The sequence below is a fragment of the Arvicola amphibius genome, chromosome 6 (genome assembly GCF_903992535.2).
Source record: "Arvicola amphibius chromosome 6, mArvAmp1.2, whole genome shotgun sequence".
NCBI lineage: Eukaryota > Metazoa > Chordata > Mammalia > Rodentia > Cricetidae > Arvicola > Arvicola amphibius.
The window spans coordinates 87,330,363-87,352,427 of record NC_052052.2 but is presented as its reverse complement, the minus strand read 5'-3'; the positions used below and the strand labels follow the sequence as shown (position 1 = coordinate 87,352,427).

Below are 22,065 nucleotides of genomic sequence, written 5' to 3'. Positions count from 1 at the left end.
TTCACTAAAGATTCGGAGAGGAGGGGGAAGCTGGGGCAGCCACAGCAAACACAAGAGCCATAAGTACCACCAGAAGAGCTGTCTCTAAGTCAGTAGTCACTAGCCACATGTGCTGATAACAGGCATGCATTCACATTTCCCATTTCTCAGTGAAAACCTTGTTATGTATTATAAGTCACACTGAAAGATTTTTGTTTTATTATTTTATGTGTATGTTTGTTTTTGCCTGCATGTGTGTCTGTGTTCTACATGTGTGCAGTGCCTAAAGAATCCTGAAGAGGGCTTTGAGTTACCAGCAACTGGGGTGACAGACAGTTTTGAGTCACCATGTGGTGCTGGGAATCTGACGCAGGTCCTCTGGAAAAAGAGCCAGTGCATTATTATTATTATTATTATTATTATTATTATTTATCATCATCATCATCATCATTCATCATCATCATCATCATCAAGACGGGGTGCTCTGTGTAACAGTCCTAGATGGCCTGAAATCCACTTTAGTAGACCAGACTGGTCTCGAACTCACTGAGATCCACTTGCCTTTGCCTCCCAAATGCTGGGATTAAAGGCGAGCTTCACCACCGCCCAGCTCATCTAATGTTTTTAACTGAACTATCTCTCCAATTCCATGTTTAAAGATTTTTAAAACTGTCTTTTCTCTTATCCTTACTTTCTTAATATCCATTGTTTAACTAAATTCAGAGTCAGGATGACCTCCTGTAACTTGAGAACATACCTCTCTTAATGGTGATAAAGGTACCAAAATGTGCTTGGAGGGGATGAAGTAGCTATATTGCCCTGCAGCACAGTGAGCCAGCTCTACTGTACAACAGTGTGCTTCAGAATAACTTAGAAAAGAGTTACAAGGTTCTCAACACATGGAGGTGAGAGCACATGAGAATATGGACATGCTACTAGCCCTGATTGATGATACATATATGCTGTACTTGAATTACTATACCCTATATACCGAGACTTTGTAAATGTTTCCATTTGTGACCCTTTTTACCCAAGGTATTTTTAGGTATGTTGATTACTTTTCTGTTGCTATGATAAAACACCTTGACCAAAGGCAAATTATAGAAGGGAGAGTTTATTTGAGTTATAGTTCCAGAAAGATAAGATTGATGGGGAGGCATGGCAGCATGTGTCTGCAGCAGGAAGCTGAAAGGTCTCATCTCTTATTACAAGGATGAAGCAGAAAGAGCAAACAGGAAGTGGCATGAGGCTTTAAACTCTCAAAACCAATGTACCCAACAGTGTCCTTCCTCCAGCCAGGTTGTACCTCCCCATGAGTTTCCCAACAGCACCACCAACTGTGAACAGATTTCCAATGCCTAAACCTGTGGAGGATATCTTGTTCAAACTACCACATTAAGCACACAAATGAAGGATTTGCTGAAAAAATATAAAGGACTATTTTAAAACAGTTCTTTGTCAGACATGTAATTTTCTGACTTATAAAAAGAAACTTGCTAATGATCTTGAGATTTTTATTTCTTTCCACATGAAAATTAAATAGCAGCTGAGCATTTAGTCCTGAAGGATGTATAGCGTCCCCACTGCTTTTCAGAATTATTTTGATTTTTACAGTGTTAATTCTGTGAATGAATGCTGCTTCACATAAATATATAATACAACAAAGTGGGAGTACATTTATGGCTCCTTCAGAAACTGTTGGAAATTCTGTCCTAATCTCAAGCCAAAAACTATTTACTATTTTTTATGAACTCAAATCAACCAGCTCAAATTACAGTTTTAAAAATCAAATAATACAGCACAATCCAAAGACAATACTGAATTGATACTTACATGCTGAGGAACAATAGTGTTGTGTTTCTATACAAGCAAGGAACTTTGTAGATACAGTTTAAACACTGTGGTGTAGTTCAAATGTGCTTTAGCGAGATGAGAGGTTTCACAGGCAATGTGTGCCATGTTCTATGCTGGAACCAATGCTGTTGTGCTGAAGGTACATCATGGATGAGCACTTCCCAGAGCATCACAGATTCCTTCTGCCTTTGATTGTAAAATAAGTTTCTGTTTGTTCTGCCTTCACAACCTTTTATAGTTGTCAAATCTTTTAAGACTCCCCATACACATTTAACACATAGTTTATGAAGCGAGGCTATAAGTGACTCTGTTGTGTTGTGTAAAAGTATGAAAAAATACCCCTCTCTCACCAACTGTACATTGCTTATTCTAAGCAGAGATTAAAGGAGATACAGTGGGCAGAAAACTAAAGTGCCAGGGCCTCCCATTAGTCTGCAGACTCTGGCAGGGCCTGTGTTACTCTGTGTGTGTTGGTGATGCTTTAGGAAAACCCTCTGTAAAAGTCCACGAGCTTTATGGGCCGTGGTTGCGTACATCTTTAATCTCAGCACTCAAGAGGCAGAGGCAGGTGGATCTATGTGAGACAGCCTGGTCTACGGAGTGAGTTCTAGGACAGCTACACACAGAGAAACCCTGTCTCAAGCTTTAAAGAGACAGATCCAGAAAACAGGAAAATTTGACTGGTTTCTCCTACCTGAGTGATTGAGGCAAAAAGTAGAAAAGAAAAGGGAAAAAAATTGGAGAACAGCTGTTGGTCTTTTTCTGCCTTATGTAATGAAGTTTGGAACTTTGGGTGTTTTTGCCATTTTATCCCACATATAAAAATATGATCTATAATCTTACATGTATGCTGTTTCTGTGTTTTGGCTGCTCAGCTTATCTTTCATAGACAGTTCAAACTGGGCAACAGGAAAGTCCTAGAGAATGATAAATGGCCTTTGGAATACCCTGCATTCTAGGATAAAATGGAACCTAAAAATACAAGGTATGCAAACAAATATTTAAAATATAATACTCTTAGGCCCTAAAGTCGAATTCAAAGAAAGCGTCCAAGTTTAAAATACTCCAGTTATACATTAAATATATACCCTATAGATGACCAAACCATCTACAACTAACAAATTAATTATGATAATGCTAAAGTGTAGTATTGGTAGGGCCGTATGAACCAATGGCCAGCTTGGATTCCCTAAAATGCGCCAACTCCTTCAACAAGTAGCAGGAAAGTTGGTTGTCTATTGATATATGCTTGCTGTGCACAAGTATCGTGAGAACTCTGCAGTCAACCCCCCTTCCAGAGAAGCCAGGGATTATTGGAATGGAGAACTGGCTGAACTTTTAGCTAACTGGTTTACCTAGCCATCAAATGCCTTTAACAAATCATTTAGAAGGATGCTGATAAGGAACCCTTAAAAGTCCAAATGAAAGTTAATAGCATGGGTTGTCATTTGCACAGTCCCCATTCTGTGTGCACGTCCATGGCTGCACCTTGTTGTTGGTTAGATGCCCATCATGAGAGCCGTCACCAGTTTTGAGATTCACCTTCCTCCCTTCCCACACTCCACTCTGCTTCTCTAGAGTCGTACATAGTATGTAGTTGCTTCTCAACTGTGTGCTTTGGCTTATCATGAGGAATCCTCCCATGTGCCCATCTTTACTAAACTCAAGGGAACTTTTCCTTCTTGATATATTAAACAGACTTTCTCAGGTAATATCTCAGTAACAGTTAAGTCACTTTGAAGAATGGCAATTGAACACTATCTGCCAAGCAAATCGTCACCCCTCACCCTGATCTAATCGTTCTACCCCACAAAGTGTCTGATAAATCTCTTTGAGAGAAGGCCATTGTATTGCCTGCTTTTGTGCCGCTTTGGTCAAATTCCTGACAGAAACAGCTTAAAGGAGGGAAAACATCTGACTCAATATTCCAGAACATTCAGTCATGTATCTAGGCAGACCTAGCAGCAGGAGCATGCTGCACAGTGGGATACTCTTCATAGTATACAGGAAGCCAAGAGATCAACAAGGAGACATCAGGAATGACCATATGTCACCAATGTCTAGCCTGTCCATACATGAGTCTTTGGGGGACAATTCATAGCCAAACTGTATCAACAAAGAAAAGTTATTTTGATGTGAGTGCTTACTACCAAAATCAAAGAAAGTTTTACGGAGAACTGGGCAGGGTGTGGGGGATGTATCTGCACAGTGGAATTCTATCTGAACAACCCCCGGGAGAAACTGAGTTTCAGATACATTGGCAGGGAAAGTGCTCCACGGCACACTGTAAAGTGGCCAAACAGTAGAATACGATGCTGTATGTTGCTTTTATAGTGGATATCAGGCCCAAGCAATGTAGGATTTTTAGTATAGTTGACTAGGATAAGGAATGTGATAGCGTTCAATATCATGTGTGCCTAGTGCATTGAAGCAGTATACTTGGCTGTTGTTACTTTTATAATGTAAGTCAAAAGGAAATGGTTGCTTTGCTTACTCTGAGAGTTTTAATACTGTTTTTTTATGATGAACATGCATTTTATAATGAGAGAAACCATTTTCTCTTAGAAAATCTAGATATATGAATTCATGCTAAAACACCTAACAGTGTTTTCTTTGTACCTAAACTGTGAAAAATTCCTGCTTTAAGTGCAGTGACACATCAAGTACCTTTTTAATAAACTGGGTCTTCCTACAGCCTGTAAAAGCAATTCTGGGGGTTTGGGCCATTTGCTTTCTCCCTTTCATGCTTAAGTAGACTTTCAGTTATGTTTCTTCATGTCAATAATGGTGTGTGTATATCTGGGTGGATGGGTATTGCTGTGTGGGGGCACACATCCACAGTGTGTACATGTACTTACTTGGGGAGAGAGGGTTATGGGTGCCTGGCATCTAAGCAATTGGGTGGTTACTTTCCCTCAAGAATGGCTAGCTGAAAAGAGTCAAAGGGGAAGAATCCTGGGCAGTAACTGTGTTAATTATCTGGAGAGAATCCAATATCTTTTCCTCCTTTCCTCTCAAATGTGGCAAATAATGATCTTTCTACAAATAGTTGAAATAAGGGCTTTCAGTGACTTTACCCCATTAGATACTAAATATGCCACCAGAGTGATTATTGCACACTCCAGAAGAAAACCTCATTTCTGATGGATTATTTAAAATATTTTATTTTCTACTATCTCACAGGCTCTACAAAGTATGGAAACCATTTGAAAATTTTGTTTATAATTCTGATATTAAATTCATTAAAATTAGTTAGAAATTCTATTACATAGAAATTTGACTAAATTAGTTGATACTTTCAAAGTCACTATGGGCTTAATAAGCAATGTGTGTGGCTGACAGCAGTCCTTCTTGTAGAGCAACTTTGATGAAGAATGTGTTTTATTGAAAAGATGACCCCTATAGAGATTTGAAGCCTGATTATATATAGTAGTGTTGCACACAGTAAGATGAGTGCAGATGACTCAGACTGTTGGGCTCCAAATCCTGGCTCCGTGACTTGTTGGCTGCATGCCAGAGGTGTTACCTCCACTCTCCTGTCGTTCTTATCTGTAGAATAGGACTCAAGCAGTAACTGGGAAAACTTTGTTGCTAATATTTGCAGTGTTTGCACGTATATGAATTTTTAATAAGTACAGGTACTATTATTTGTCACTCTGACCATCAGATGTGTTATTAAGTGAGTTGCTTACTAATTATGGTCTTATAAACATTATTGAATTGTAGTCTGTTTTTAATTTGTATTTATTATATTTAATTTGTATTTTTGTAAGGGTTAAAAACTGATTTTTACACCAATTTTGATTATTTGTTCCTTTGTATTACAGTTACAAATTATAATACTGTGGTCGAAGCAAATTCGGATTCTGACGATGAAGACAAACTCCATATTGTGGAAGAAGAAAGCATCACGGATGCAGCTGACTGTGAAGGTGTCATACCAGAGGATGAGCTGCCAGCAGACCAGACAGTGTTACCAGGAGGCAGTGACAGGGAGGGCGCCACCAAGAACTGCTGGCATGAAGACGGTGAGTGTACTTCCTTAGAAAATTCTCTTCTCTTTACTCTTTTTAAGTGTATTAAATAAAAAAGATAAATTGGGTAAAAGTTTTAATAAACAGTAAAATTATCTGTGTATTAACCAATATTAGATATCCTACTTATTTTTTTATTTAATATTTTAAAAATTTCCATCTCCTCCCCTCCCCTCCCTTCCACTCATACCCCCACTCCCTCCCTCTCCAGGCCAAAGCGCCATCAAGGTTCCCTACACTATGTTAAGACCAAGGTCCTCCCAACTCCCCCCAGGTCCACAAAGGTGATCAACCAAACTGACAAGGCTCACACAGAGCCCGTCCATGCCGGGTTTCTCAGTCAGCCTCCACCGTCAGCCATATTCAGAGAGTCCGGTTTGGTGGCATGTTCCGTCAGTCCCATTCCAACTGGACTTGGTGATCTCCTGTTAGTTCTGTCCCACCGTCTCAGTGAGTGAACTCACCCCTCACGGTCCTGACTTTTTTTCTCATGTTCTCGCTTCTTCTGCTCCTCATCAGGACCTTGGGAGCTCAGTCCAGTGCTCCAATGTGGGGCTCTGTCTCTATCTCCATCCATCGCCAGATGAAGGTTCTATGGTGATATGCAAGATATTTATCAGTAGGACTATAGGATCTGGCCTTTTCCGGCTCCCTCTCCTCAGCTGCCCAAGGAACTAGCTGGGGGCGTCTCCCTGGACACCTGGGAACCCCTCTAGAGTCAAGTCTCTTGACAACCCTAATATGGCTCCCTTCATTAAGATATATGCTTCCCTGCTCCCATATCCACCCTTCCTATATCTCAACCATCCCATTCCCCCAAGCTCTCCCCATCCTCCCCTTCAGACTTTTCTCTCCCCATCTCCCTTTGCCCTCATCCCACCCCACCCCCAAGTTCCCAATTTTTGCCCGGCAATCTTATCTACTTCCAATATCCAGGAGGATAACTATATGTTTTTCTTTGGGTTTACCTTCTTACTATCTTCTCAAGGATCACGAATTATAGGCTCGATGTCCTTTAGTTATGGCTAGAAACCAATTATGACTTTGAATCAGAATGATGTTGTTTTGACTGTTTGAACAGTAACCTAAAATATATGGAAGTTTTTAACCAAGGGCTAGGCTTTCCCCATATTGTTGAAGTATTTGTATCTTCCTTTAATTTTATATTGGGATACCCAAATTAACAATTGATTTATAAAATAATGATATATTAATGTTATATATAATTTTATATTGAGATACTCAAATTAACAATAGATTTATAAAGTAATAATATGACATATATATAAAATAATGATATATTAATGTAGTAGAATAATTCGGTATGCAAAAATCTCAAAGGTGTGTTATGAGGGTGTTTTAGTATAATAATGAGCAGAAAACAAGCTCCCTACTGTCTGTGCCCTGCCAAAGTTAGCAAGTAAAGCTGGCTAGACTAAGCACTAGGGAAGTGGAAGACTATCTGAAACGTTGTTCCACACTCTTGTGCATGGATTTGAGCCCCAGTTCAAACTGATGAGTGGTAACCTAAAACATCTTAAGCCATGAAAAACAATGAATGATTAGTTCCAAACCCATGAGCGTGCAGATAGCCCTGGTTGATCTCAGTGGCCACAAAATAGACATAGACAGGAATGTGAAAGAGGGATCTGTGGGTAGGAATGTCAAGAGTGGGGGTGAGAATGGTTAATACATATTGCATATGTGTGCAGAATTGTCTAAAAGCACATTTAGTAAATGAAGTATATTAAGAAATAATATAATTTCCAAAAATTAAAAGAATTAAGTGGTAAGTACCCAAAATGAATTTAATAGCAAGTCAAGAGAGTCAAAGAGAGAATAAATAAGGTAGAGAAAATTGCACACAAAGTGAAATTCAGACAGACCTTCTCAGAAGGACTTCTCAGAATTGATAGACAGGACATCTGTGTGTGGAAGCACAGCTTGGTCATCCAGGTGCAGGTCTAGGCAGGTGAAGGGGAAGACATGGCACCTGCTCCAGTGAGCTACGTGAGCAGAGCACTGCTCCAGGAGACACAAGCCGACACCAAAGAAAAGTGACTCACTGCAAATAAGGGAAACTTCACAAGGCTGTGAAATTTCTAAGCAGAAACTTTAAAGGTAAGGATAAAGTGGGATAATATATTCCAAAGGTGCTTAAAGAGAAACACTGCAAACCAAGATGCTGTCCCCAGCAGAGCTATTCTTTAGGAACAGATAAAAAGTTTCCCCAAACACTCAGTGTAAGAAACATGGTTCTCACACAGGAAAAAAAATTCAGTAGATACATGAAACAAAAAAATCAAAATACACTCGAGATGAAAACATCCAATGACACAGACAGACAGCAGGAACAAAGAACCACCGAACAACAAAAGTGCTTAACAAATGGCATTATCAAATGCTGTTTATCAGTGATTTAGTGAGGGGGTTGAGCTCTAATCAGAAGTTACAGGGTGACTTACTTTTGCTTTGAGGACACAGGCTCAAAAAGATAGGGTGGAAAAATACTCCATAAGAATGGTGATGAGACAGAATGATAGAATGTAAGTTAAACATGGTTATCCCAGGCAAAGAAAGTCACCAGTTAATATCAGAGTGCATTTACAAGTATGTTAGCTAGCAGGGTCAGCAAGATGGCCTGACTATAAATTCAGTCCACCTCGTGGTGAAAAAAAGACAAACTCTAGAAGTTGTTTTCTAATTTCCACACAAACTGTGGCAACTGTACAAGTGCACACTCACTAAATAAAGTATTTAAAAATTTTTGAAAATATACTAACATGTAGGCTAAAGGTTCTATGTAGTAGTGTTTGTTTCCTGCTTAGAACCTTTAGCCTCATTGATGGATCAGTGAGTTCTGCTAAACATCCAAGGACATAAACATTCTAGTCTCAGTCTAAGTTCTTCAAAATCTGAGAAGATGATCACCCACCTCTTTAAATGGACTGTCATATCTAGAACCAAATAAATCACTCAGTCCAAACACAGTTACCAAAATCCCAAAGTAAGTATAAGCTATACAATATATGTGCATGAAAAACTTGAATAATATTACAAACGTTCAAAATGAGAAAATATGTGCATATCCATATGTGGAATGCCATATCAGGATAACCTTTAAAAGAGTTTTTAATGGTCACTGTGACAGACTTCAGAATAATCAAATTCTATCTGAACAAAACGGAAAATGTTCAGTAAAGCTTAGTGGCTATCATAAAAGCAACCAACCTAGGAATAGTGAGGAGTTCCTTGTCTTAAAAGAGCACATCTTTGTGACCAGAAGCAAATTAAGGATATTCATTGTCATTACTTTGTCAACCTTTTGTTGAGATGTTCTCTATTATAGAAGACTAGAAAGTCCATCAGTAGAGGTAGAAATTTGAATGGGGACAGCTATCATTTATAAATGATACAGTTATACACTTAATAATGAATATAGAGATAAATAGATATTAAAATGAGTGATTTGCTAAGTTTTCTGAATACAGAATAATAAACCCTTGGGGAGATAACTCAATGGTAGAGGTCTCGCCAGGAGTGTGTGAGGCCCCAAGTTCAGTCTCCAGCACGATAAAACAAAGGATAACCTGAATTTAAATAATCTTCATACATCAGTAAGAGCTGTAAAGTAAAATTGGGTGTGTATGACCACAAGAAAAGAATCTAAACATTCAGTCATGTGTTAGAGGACACCACAGTGAGTAAAGAGCATTGTGTTCATGGAGCGGAAGAGGTATAACTTACCTCTAGACCTTACTTCGCTTTTACTGATGTTCCAGGGATCCTTCTAATGTGTCACCTTGCATGTGGTTGCTGTGTTCCTACATCTTCTCTGCTGTAAAACAGGGACTCATTCATCCTTTGTGTCATGTGACTGATGGTTTTGAGTAGAACTGGTTAGGTACCTTGTAGAACATCCATCAGTTTGAGTTTTTCTGATTTTTTTCTTTTGGACAGGGGTGTGGAGTCTGTGAAATAACAAAGTAGTTAAGTGTCCTTCTTGGACTTCAGGTCAGCTGTACTCAGCTGCCAGGCTGCACTGCATCTTTCACCTGTTGTGATGGCAACAGCCAGAGGCTAAGAAGCAGAAAGAGGTTAAAGGCAATTAAGCCAGAGTGGTAATAAAATGTCGTAACATGTATAGATGCTAGAAGCACTTTTGCAGAGGGAGGTGGGAATGTTGTGTCACCAACCTGCAGACAGGAAGGAAGTCAGCAGTGTAAACGCAGGTTGAGAGCCGCAGCTTGAGTCAGGATGACGGCTGGAGACAGGTGAGAAGGCACAGCGTCCTGATTGTGTTTTCACAGGAGTCTTAAAGGTGTGATCTGGAGTAAGATTTAAAAAAAAAAAAGCTTAAGATGATCCCATCCCCGTTATTTATTGAAATTTGAAGGAAACTAAATGAGGAGATGTTTATTACTCTCAATCTTGTTGGAATCAAAATTTCATAATTTTATTTTTTGTGTGTGTTCCTGCATGTGTGCACATGTATGTACAGGTGCTCACATAGGTGTATAGTATGCATGTGGAAGATGGAAGTGGTATCTGGTATCTTCCTTTATTTCTTTCCACCTTGTCTTTGGAGCTGGCCTCCCTGAAGCCAGTGCTCACTGGTGGGTTCGGCTGTGGGATCCTCATGTCTCTGTCTCCTAGCCCATCTGTACTGGGTCACAGGTCTGCCACTGCACCAGCCTTTGCATAGGTGCCGAGGACCTGAACACAGGTCCTGTACATGCAGTGTTTACCCACTGAACCGTCTTTCCCACCCTTGTGTTTTAGTTTTGCCTGATTCTGTAATTCATTGTGTTCATTTCCCTAGTGTTTCTGGGATATTTGCTAAACGGGATCACAGACAGAGCTGTAGCGGCTCTAGCTTTCTTCTCTAAACTGTTTTTGTCAAGCTACTTCCTGTCAGTAGTTGCCTAGGGACTGTTGTTGTTTTGTTTAGCAGTGCTGGGGCTTGAACCTGCAGCATCATGCGTGTGAGGCAAGAGTTCTACCACTGAGCTGCCATTCCAGTCCTGAAACCATTTTAACATATTCATTCAACAGTTTTGTAATCCATCTGTCTCTTCAAAAATAATATAATAGAAAATCATGTTAAATGCCCAGCTATACTAGAGCTGCATGTTTTCACCCATACTGCAGTAATGTTGTCAAAATGGGTATGAGAACAGTTTATAATTATTTTTATTTTTCTATTTGTTAGTAAATTGATCTGGCTGCTGGTGATTAGGGTTTTGGGTGGAGGTTGTCCTTGTTTTGTTAATTTTAGTTTGGTATGTTTGTTTTTTATTTAATTGCTTATATTAGTTATAGACTTATTTCATTTAAAATTCTATAGTTTGAAATTAAATGTTTTTATCTGAAGTTACGGCAGAAGGTGAGAAGTAGACACACAGTGGGTGGCATTTGCCTGTCTGTTTTCACTGTTCCTCAGAGATCATGACCACTCAGTGCTCAAAGACACCAGCGCTAAAATGACCCTGATTTTAGATTTTCTGACCAGAAACTTAAGCTAGTATGGTAAAAATGCCTTAACAACTATGAATATGACTTGAAACCAAGAACAGGACAGCAAGTGTTTTGATACAAAGACTTGTACCCTAGGTTTGGGTGTCTGTGGATCTTGAGCTTGATGCTTTCTGAAAGAGATCAACTCATTCCTGCAGCTCCTAGTTGTCCTGAGATCTGAATGCAAAAGTTAGTCCCTTATAGTCGCCCCTTTGTTCCTTATCCTTTCCCTCCACCCTGCCATGTCTTGCCCCCTGCCTGCAGAACCACATCTTCCTTTTCCATCTCTTCCTCTTAAACCTGAACTCCCTAACACAATGGATGCTAAACTACCTGCCAGTATCCACAGCTGCTTTGTGATTGGGGCTGTGAGTTACTGAGATCTGTATCTCTCTTCTGAGGCCCAGTGCACACTACATGCTGAAGAGAAGATGTCCAGAGTATTCTAAGACATTTTCCTTTTGAATTATAAGATCATGATCTCAGAAAAAAATGGGTTTTCCCTTCTTTGCTTTTCCTTTCATTTTGAGAGCTTCAGTTCTTTGTCATTTTTATCTGACACTGTTTGGGTATTACATTGTTTAAAATACTTACTATATTCATCTTTAATTATTTGACATTCTATCTGACCTTTACGAAATATGAGCTATAGAAAAGCCTCTGCAGTGTTTCTTTCCTAAAACATGAATAGAGAATATAGCAAATTAAAAATACTGTTTTCTTAGCTCATGTGTAAAATATCTAAAAACTAAAGAAAGATAATCATTTAATCCCTTACCAACTGTTTTTTTAAAAACTATAGAAATCTCTGCTTCTGGAAGAATGGAATAGAAATTTTTCTCTTTTTTTCCTTGAGAGAGAGAGAGAGAGAGAAACCTCAATCAGCCAAATAATGACATAGCAGCAGTAGAGTCCCTGGATTTTCTGTTCACTTTGTCTCATAGATGAGACTGTGTGCTGGAGAAGCCTGGTCCAGAACCTCAGCAGGTACACACATGGCCCAATAGTTCAAACTCTATCTAGCCAGAAGTCAGGAAAGCAACAGCCTTGTGACGCAGAAAACTTTTAGAGAACCAAATACCACAGAGGAAACTGCGGGTTCCTCAGTCGGGGAGGCCTGTCTTCTAAGCTCACTGAAGAGAAGCGTCCCAACCCTTACCACAGTGGTGGCAGACAAGACCAAGTGGCAACAAAGCATCCCATCATCTTCCTGAGTATGAGAGCAGAGAGCCTCTAGAGTCAAACCCCAAAAGCTTCACTCACGCAGGTTCTCGGTCTCTTTTGGAGAGACTCTTCTTGGAGTCAGGAATGAAGCCTTTCCCATCCAGGGTGATGTAGATAGAGCTTGTGAGGAAAAGACTGATGTCATCAGCTGTGCAGGAAAGAGCAGCCTCTTCCAAGAAACCATTTCTTCCCATCAGGAAGCAGATGCTGAGAGAGTATCCTGGAATGCATTTCCCTCTCCCTCTCTGCTGGTTACTTAAATAAGAGCCACTGTCTATCTTGAGTGATAACTTAAGACATCCATGTTTCCTTCTAAAATACATGTTACCATGAATGAGTAAATTTCAATTTGAATAGAAAAAGCAGCAGACAACCAGAACTTAAGTGACACTGGTATTAGACTTTCTGACCAAGAATGAAAGCCAGCAGAGTAAAAATCAACAATTATGAACATGGCTTGGAACCAAAACCAGAAAGCCCCACCCATCCAAAGCAGGGAAAATAGAGGCACTTAATGAAGTTATAGCTGAAAATTATATTAACAGCAACAGAAAAAATAGCAAGAGTCGGTTGCAGAAGGAAGAGGGAGTGGTATGTGAAAGTGCAAGTGGAAGAGTCTGGACAGTGGGAAGAAAGAGGGGAACCTCTGTGTGCTTCCGGGGGGTGATCTTTATGACATCAGCTCTTCAGCACAAGAGGAGAGAGAAGACAGGGCTGGAAAAAATGTTTAGAAAAATTACTGAAATGTTCTAATATTTGATAAAAGACATAAAACTGACTAGAATAAGTCTGGAGAAGCCATGCCAGGAAACACCATAGTCAGCCTGAATAGAATTAGTCTGGAGAAGCCATTGCCAGAAACACCATAGTCAACTCTGGCTAGAATAATCCTTAATAAGCCATGCCAGAAAACACCATAGTCAACCTGAATAGAATTAGTCTGGAGAAGCCATTGCCAGAAAGCACCATAGTCAAAGCTTTGAACACTAAGGATGGGCAAAGTGACAGAGACAAATGAGAGAGACTGGTTGTAGTGAAAATCCAGTTGAGTGACAGCCACTTAGAAACTCTGAAGGCCAGTAGGGTGTAGCTCACTTCTTAAATGCTGAAAGTTGTGAGCCTAGGGCTCTAGGTCCAGAGAAACTACAGACATTTTCAGATAAAGGAACCTCCCCTACATGAAACACAGAAGCTTCCTGACCAGAAGGGGATTGTGATGGCCTTTCTTGGTTGTCACCTTGACTACATCTGGAACTAACAGCAAGCAGCTGGGTACACCTAAGAAATATCATTTAATTAAATTATTTGAAGTGAGAAGATGCACTTTTAATCCAGATCTTTTGAGGTGGGAAGATCTACCTTTAATCTGGACCACACCTTCTGGTGCCAGCCAATATAAAGAACATGGAAGAAGGAACTTTTTCTCTTTGCCTGCTTGCCCTTGCTCTCAATGGCAAGTCCTTTGCTTCATTGGCATTGAATCCCACTACTTAGAGATTCCAGCATATACTGAAGACCAGCTGAGACATCTAGCCTCATGAACTGAACTACTGGATTCTTGGACTTTTTGTTAGTAGACAGCTATAGTTGGACTAGCTGGACCACAGCCTGAAAGCCACTCTACTAAATCCCCATATAAGAACCCTGACTAATACAGGGGTGAAAAAGAAAATGAAGGATCTAGGAAAAAGAGAGGTGTGCACAGGGATGTGCAGTCACATGTCCTCTTCCTGCAGTTTCTTCAGTTATCTCTGAGGATTGGACAAACATAACTAAAAATATGAATACATGAAATTAGCAAAGCCAGCCTAGAGATGATCAATAGTTTTTAATTTATACTATATGTATGTATGTATGCATGTATGCATGTGTGCATGTGTGTGTGTGTGTGTGTATATATATATATAGATATATATATATATATATATATATATGGTACTACAAATATATATTCAACATGATCTTATGGTCAATTTAATACTCAAGTCACAGGATGTACAAAGTTGTACATTTATCCTGCATAGCTACTATTGATCCACTGTTAGCACTCATTGCATTGTTGATAATATTCTCAAGCACTGAAAATTACTTAAAACTTCTAGAAACAAAATTCTCCAGTCAACACATATAATTTTCAAAAGAACTCTATTTCTAACCTATGTAAAGTGAGAATTCTAAGCTTTACCTCATTTGAAATGATGGTCTGTTAGTTTGGATATGGTTGATCTAATCACCCTGATCCTGAATCATCAACAGAATTTGAGTCACCACAAAAGGAGCTTTCTTCACAGAGTAGTACCCACCCTGCTGGACAGAACTAACTAGCAGCATTGTTGGTGGCAGGTTCTTGTCCTTGATCAAAGCTGCCTTCTCTGCTGTCAAAATGTTCTTTCTTTAGAGTTGGGTCTCAAGTCACCACAGCTTCAAGAGGACATGGTGTGAACACACTGTGGTGTTAGATCAGTACACTTTGCTGGGAAGGCAAAGAGGATGCCGGGTTTTTGACGGGTGCTGGAGAAAGCCAGTTGCTCAGTGAAGTTCTAATGCAGTGTTTTCTATAGTACTTGTTAATGCATGCTTGGAGAAGGGGAGATGATTAAAGAGTAGACAAAATACCTATAACTTCTCTATAAATCTAAAAGGTTTCAAATTAAAGGCCTTTAAACAACCTGATCAAAATAAATCATAAAACATTTTTATTGGGTTCTGTTCCTTTGAGAAAAATTGAATTTTCAACTTTTTAGATAAACCTTTAATAGAACAGAAGGAAAATGTGGAAGCCTAACAACTGAGCTTATATAATCTCTATCCTGCTGGAGGATCAGACCTGTGATTCTCAGACCTGTTGCCCTTATCACTTCACAGTTGCTTCCACATCCAGGATAGTCTCAAAAGACTCAAAATCAGGATCAGTAGAAATCAGGCTTTTCCTACTTTCTTTGAGATTTTTTTTAATAGGTCTGGTTGGATTTTAAGAAACATGTCATTTACCTAAAACATTGAAAACTGGGAAGCCTGTCAAGTACAGATGCTTAAAATGCTGGCACATTCACTATGGAAAATCAGTGTTCTCCAGCAGGTGAATCTTCCTTCCCTTTCCTCAGTATATTAGTCTTTTCATTCTTACAACAGGGCTGCATGACAGCTATTAACTCAGAAACTAAATGGAAGAACAAGAATCAAACCAAGTCTGTGTGATCCCAAAATACTCTATCTTCTTTTTCTACTAAATCCAACAGAAAATATATACACATTAAATATGGCACTCATACAAAGAGTTAACAGAAGGTTGGTAGTTGGATTATGCCATTAGTGTCCATCCATAAAGAAATATCTTAAGAACAGTTACCACATCATATTCCACTCTGTATTTTTTATGGCCTCCAACAAGGGTTTCAGATTCAGTGTCTGGAAAAACTGAAGCAGCAAAATGGAAACAAGAGCGTATCTTCCCTGTGACTAGCAGAAAATAGCTGCTATCCTCATTCCTGTCCCTGCACTAACAGTATCTTGTCAGTTCTGTGTTTTCTATGCTGCCATGACAAAGTACCACACGTTGATGGTTCAAACTATACATATTAGTTTCTTACAGCCATTGCAGTGTCCCTTCTCAGATGTTAGCAGAAGTGCCATCCTTTTGATTATGGAAAAACCTTATTTCCTTGCTGGCTCTGGGTCATTTCTGGCCTCCAAAGAGTACTTACATTCCTTGGTTTATGACTCATGTCTTCCTGTTGCTGTGATAAAACACTCTGACAAAAGCAGCTTGAGAGAAAAAGGGTTTATTCTGGCTCACAGTTCAAGGTACGTCCTGTCAAAGCTCAGAAGTTGAGCTGACAGGAGGTTGAAGCAGCTGGACACATGGTGTCCCTAGTCAGGAACAGGGATGGATGAACACATGCTGCTTTCAGATTGCTTTCTCCAGTTATATAGTCCAGAATCCCAGCCAGGGACGGGTACCACCCACAATGGACAGCTCTTCCCACTTCAATTAAAGCAGTCAAAATAACCTACCACCTCCCCCAACTCCCATCCCTGGGACATGTTCAGAGGCTTATCTCCCAGGTCATCCTGGATTCTGTAACAGTCGCAACCTTTTCTGAACCTTTAGGGCCAGCAGAACAAGTCAGGTACCTCTCACTTTGGACTGTCCTACATTCCCATTTCATCTTCCACTCTTTTGCCCCCTCTTCCACTGTTAAGAACCCACAATGAGCAACCAGTCTCCCACATAATCCAGGAAACCCTCCATATCTCAAGGTCTGTGACCTTAATCACAGCTACACATCTGTTTGCCACTTAATTCATGTTGACATCTTTGAGAAGGCATTATTGTATAGACTATACACTACATACATGTAAAAATTTCGCCACAGTCCACATATCACAGCCTGATCTTAATAATCATCATAGTGCACTGTTACTGTATGCTTTGTGTGTGAATGTTCTGTGTTTCCATGTTCTAAACTGTGTTTGACTCTCATACAGTGAAACAGGTAACATCCGTGCTTTGTAGATAAAGGAACGAATACAAAAGTGGACACTTTCCTATGGTCACTGTTGTGTGAGCAGAGGCTTAAAGCCTGCCAGTCTGAATTTGGAAGTTATGCCATTAACCTCTGCACTGCCACAGGACACTCATATAATTCAAAATTTCTGGTATTTGGTTAAAAATGGCAACTTGCTTGTGTATAGGCAGGTTATTTATTCTTAGGTCTTTTAGCTCACAGAATGGAATGGTATGAAAGAACACAATGTCTGGAGATGCATGTAACTTAGCTGATTTTACTCATCATCCCTGCTGCATAGAACGCCACTGCTGCACAGCTGCTTTGGATGCTTGGGACAGAATTGAAGAAATAGGACAGAAAAGTGAGTCATTTGCTAAAGTTATTCAGGGCCCAAAGGAAGCCTTTACAGTTTTCTTACAAAGATGGACTTCAGCAGTAAATAGAATAGTACCAAATTCAGAAGCTAGACAAATTGTAATTGAATCTCTGACTTTTGAGAGTGCCAATTCTCTATGCAAAAAGATAATTGGGCCATTAAAGGCAAGGTCAGCACCTTTGGAGAAATGGATCCGAGATACAATTAATATAGAATCTCATGAACATGGTGATACATGGATAGGAGAGGTGATTTTCAGAGGTTTGGAGAAAAATCAATGTCAAATGTTATAATTCTGGTAAGCAAGGTCACATTAAAAGGGACAGGAAAGTCCTAGAAAAAAATTTTTTTGAATAATCCATTTAGAATGCCCTTTCCTGGTGTGGGAAGTCCTTCCGTGTTTTGCTTTTGTTGGTTAATGAATGAAGCTGTTTCTGCCTGTGGTTTATTAAAATAGGACAGGGCAGGGGTTCCAAGCAGATAGAAGAGAAGAGAGTAGGTAGAGTGAGCTAGAAGCCTTGTAACCCTGCTGGAGACAGACACCCACGCTGGATGGAACTTTACCCAGTAAGCCACAGTCACGTGGCGATACACAGATTAATGGAGATGAGTTAGTTTAGGATATAAGAGCTAGCCAAAAATATGCTTAAGCTATTGGCCAAGCAGTATTGCAAATAATATAGTTTCTGTGTGATTATTTAGAGTCAGGGCGGTTGGGAAATGAACTAGCGGCCTCTGCTAACAATTGGCATCAACATGGTCAACTAAATCCACTTAAAAACCTGAGAGGTCTGCCAACACCTTCCTTCTGGTTTATACAGAAGGTGTAGCAAAGCAGGCATTGGACTAATGAATGTAGGTCAACAAGAAATATTCAAATATTCAAAGGTAATCCTTTGCCATTGGGAAACTCCATGAGGGGGCCTCACAATTCCCTTTGCCAAATTCAATTCTGCCATTTTCAGCCATCATAGAGGAAACTCCTTCCCAGAACAATTAAAGAACCTAATGCCTATTGAAAAAACAAAAGACCATACTGCTCTGGATGATAGAAAAGCTATAGAAAAGAGAACAAAAATTCAGGAGATGTCATAAAGCAAGTATTTTGACAAACATCTATAAATGAACAAAGACCAAAATTAAAAATACAAATAAATGACATTGCCATTGAAGGTCTTGTAGACACAGGTGTAAATGTAACAATGATTTCATCAGAATCTTGGCATCCAAATTGGCCTCTTCAGGATATAAATGTTCAGTTTTTAGGGATCAGAACTTTATATCAGGTAAAGCTGAGCACAAGATGGGCTGAATGTATAGGGCCAGAAGAACAGAGAAGAATATTAAAACTATATGTAGCTAACATAACAATGTCTTTGTGGGGACATGATTACATGTTACAGCAATGGAATACTCAGATTAAACTCCCCAATCTTAGAAACAAACCATAAACTAACACATGTTTCAGAAAAAAAAATATTAGAAGGTTTTATAAAGAACAGTCACTAACTATTCAGGTTGTACAAGAACAGAGTACAAGAGCTGCTGATACTTCAATGGCACCAACAACCCTCCCTTTAAAATGGTTGACAGACAGACCTGTATGGGTTAAGCAATGGCCTTTAACAGTAGAGAAACTGCAGGCTTTAGAATAGCTGGTACAAGAGCAACTAGATACTCATCATATTGAAGAATCAACCAGCCTGTGGAATTCTCCTATATTTGTTGCTAAAAAGAAATCTGGAAAATGGAGAATGGTAACAGATTTAAGAGCTGTTAATAAGGTGATTCAGCCAATGGGCTCTCTACAGTCTGGCATTCCTTTGCTTTCTCTATTGCCTAAAGAATGGCCTCTTACAGTTATGGATTTCAAAGATTGTTTCTTCAGTATACCTTTACAAGAAAAAGACAGGAAAATTCACCTTCACAGTGCCTACTTAGAGTAATTCTTAACTTGCTAAAAGATAATCAATAGAATGTCCCCCCACAGGGAATGTTAAAAAGCCCCACCCTGTGCCAAAATTTTGTAAGTCAGCCATTGGAAATGATACATAAGCAATTTCCTGAATCTATAGTTTATCATTACATGGACAATATTTTACTATCAGATTCAAATGTAGATACTTTAGAAAGAATGTTTGAAGAAATAAAGAAAACTTTGCCTTGTTGGTGATTACAAACTTCTCCTGAAAAAATACAAAGTGGAGATGATGTGGGATTCCCTTCTGAATATGTGTTGCTTTGGCCTGTGATAGGGCAAAATCTAAGTGGGAAAACTAAACTGAATGCTAGGAGAAAGGAGGCAGAGTCAGAGAAAGGCCATATAGCCGCCTGAGGAGACAGATGCCAGAACTTTGCCAGTAGGCCATAACCTCATGGTGATACACAGATTAATAGAGATGGGTTGATTTAAGATATAAGAGTTAGCTAGAAATATGCACAAGTTAATAGGCCAAGCAATGTCATAATTAATTTAGTTTCTGAGTGATTATTTGGGGTCTGGAAAACAAATGGGTGGCCTCTGACAACAAGGAGATACTATTAATTATTTAGATTATAAAATAGGGTTACAGAAGATTAGACCCCAAAAGGTGCAAATTAGAAGAGATTGATTGCAGTCTCTTAATGACTTCCAAAGATTGCTAGGAGACATTTCTCAACTGTTTCCCACTATTGGGATAAAACCTGATGAGCTTATTCATTTAAATAAAACCTTAAATGGTGATAAGGACTTAAATAGTCCCAGGGAGTTAGCCAAAACTGAGAGAGAATTGACTTTGATTGACTAGAAATAACAGAATACACATGTGAATCATCTGGATCTGAATCTTAACTGCATTCTGGTCACGTTACCCTCCAAATTTTCCCCTACAGGAATTTTAATGCAGAGGGCAGATATTATCTTAGAGTGGATCTTTTTACCATATAAAAACTCATGTGGAAAAGGTTGCTGAGGTAACTCTAAAAGGAAAATTGAGACATCATCAATTAGCAAGAAAATACCCAACATTAATTGTAGTACTATTCACTAGTGATGAAATTAACAACTTATGAGAAGACAGTGAACCCTGGCAAAGAGCTTGTAGTAATTTGGGGGGAGAGATTAACAACTATTCCAAAAGTGAGAGAATTTGACTTACAAAGAGAGCTAATTGGATCCTTCCTCACATTGTTCAGAACACACCACTAACTGGAGGCCCTACATTCTATACTAATGAAAATAAATCAGAAAAGGCAGGTTACAAATCAGAAAACTTAAGTAATTTTGGGTTAAAGCTATATTGATACTTCATTTGTATTTTAGTAAATAAAGCTTTCCTGAAGATAAGTGAGTAAAATGGCCCCACTGGTCAACATTACAGACCAGGCAGTAGTAACACACACCGTTAATCCCAGTAGCCATACTAGTTGTCTTGGGAAACTGAGAGATGCATGCCTTTAATCCCAGCCCTAGAGAGGATTATAAGACAGGAGGAGACAGCTCTAAGACACAGTCTGATTCCTGAGATTCTTGGAGACAGGATCGTCATTTCAGACTGAGGCAGAGGTAAGAGCCAGTTGGTTGCCTGGTTTGCTTTTTAGCTCTTCAGGGTGAACCCTAATTTATCTATGAGGATTTTATTAATTGTGCTTTCAAAGCCCTTCTGATTCTGTCCAAAAGGCAGAATTTGCTATTCTCAATGGTACTAGGTATTTTAAAGAACCTCTCAACATAGTTTCTGATTCACAATATGCAGAAAGAGTTGTTTTGCATATTGAAACCACTGAATTTATACCAGAAGGTAAAGAATTGACTTTGTTATTTATTCAAGTACAATTTATAATCAGGAATTAGGTTTCATCCCATATATACATAACACATATCTGATCCCATATGGGTCTGCCAGATCCTCTAGCACAAGATAATTCATAAATTGATCAATTATTGATTGGAAATCTGCTGAAGGTCTCTGTATTTCATTAAAAAATCACATCAATAGCAAATGTTTAAGAAAGGATTTTTCTATTACATGGCAACAAGCCAAAGAAATTATAAGGAAATGCCCTACTTATTCTTTACACAACCAAACATTCCTACCTGCAGGAAGTAACCCAAATGAATTAAATGAAGTACTAAAAGGAATGAAATCTGGCAGATGAACGTGTTCCATTTTGCATAATTTGCAAAATTAAAATATGTACACCACACCATTGATACCTATTCAGGTTTTCAATGGGAAACCGTCTTGAGTTCAGACAAGGCTCATTTGGTAATTACACATTTGCTGGAAGTTATGGCCATCATGTCATAAAGACAGACAATGTTCCAGCATATGTCTCTAAGAAAATTAAACAGTTTTTGCTTATTGTAATATAAAGCATATTACAGATATACCACACAATCCTACAGGACAGTTAAAGAAAGATCAAATCGAACTCTAAAGGACATGTTAAATTATCAGAAAGGGATGAAAAATACACCCAGAAGTAGATTGCATAATGCTTTATTAACTTTGAATTTTCTAAATGCTAATGAGAAAGGAACAAGAAAGATACTGAATAGAAGAAAAAACTACAGAATTAAATCAGC

General features: G+C 39.0%; 1 protein-coding gene across 2 annotated transcripts in view; it reads left to right on the top strand.

The window, feature by feature from the left end:
• Positions 1–22,065, top strand: part of Zeb1 (zinc finger E-box binding homeobox 1) — a 176,545-nt gene that overhangs the window by 110,613 nt on the left and 43,867 nt on the right. Inside the window, exons 4-5 of one of the 2 annotated variants that reach the window (XM_038333108.1) lie at positions 2,709–2,818; positions 5,661–5,861. In XM_038333108.1, coding sequence (XP_038189036.1) covers positions 2,758–2,818; positions 5,661–5,861 — 262 coding nt within the window. In that variant the 5' untranslated portion in view covers positions 2,709–2,757. The remainder of the gene's footprint in view (positions 1–2,708; positions 2,819–5,660; positions 5,862–22,065) is intronic. The other variant, XM_038333109.1, reaches the window with a different exon arrangement.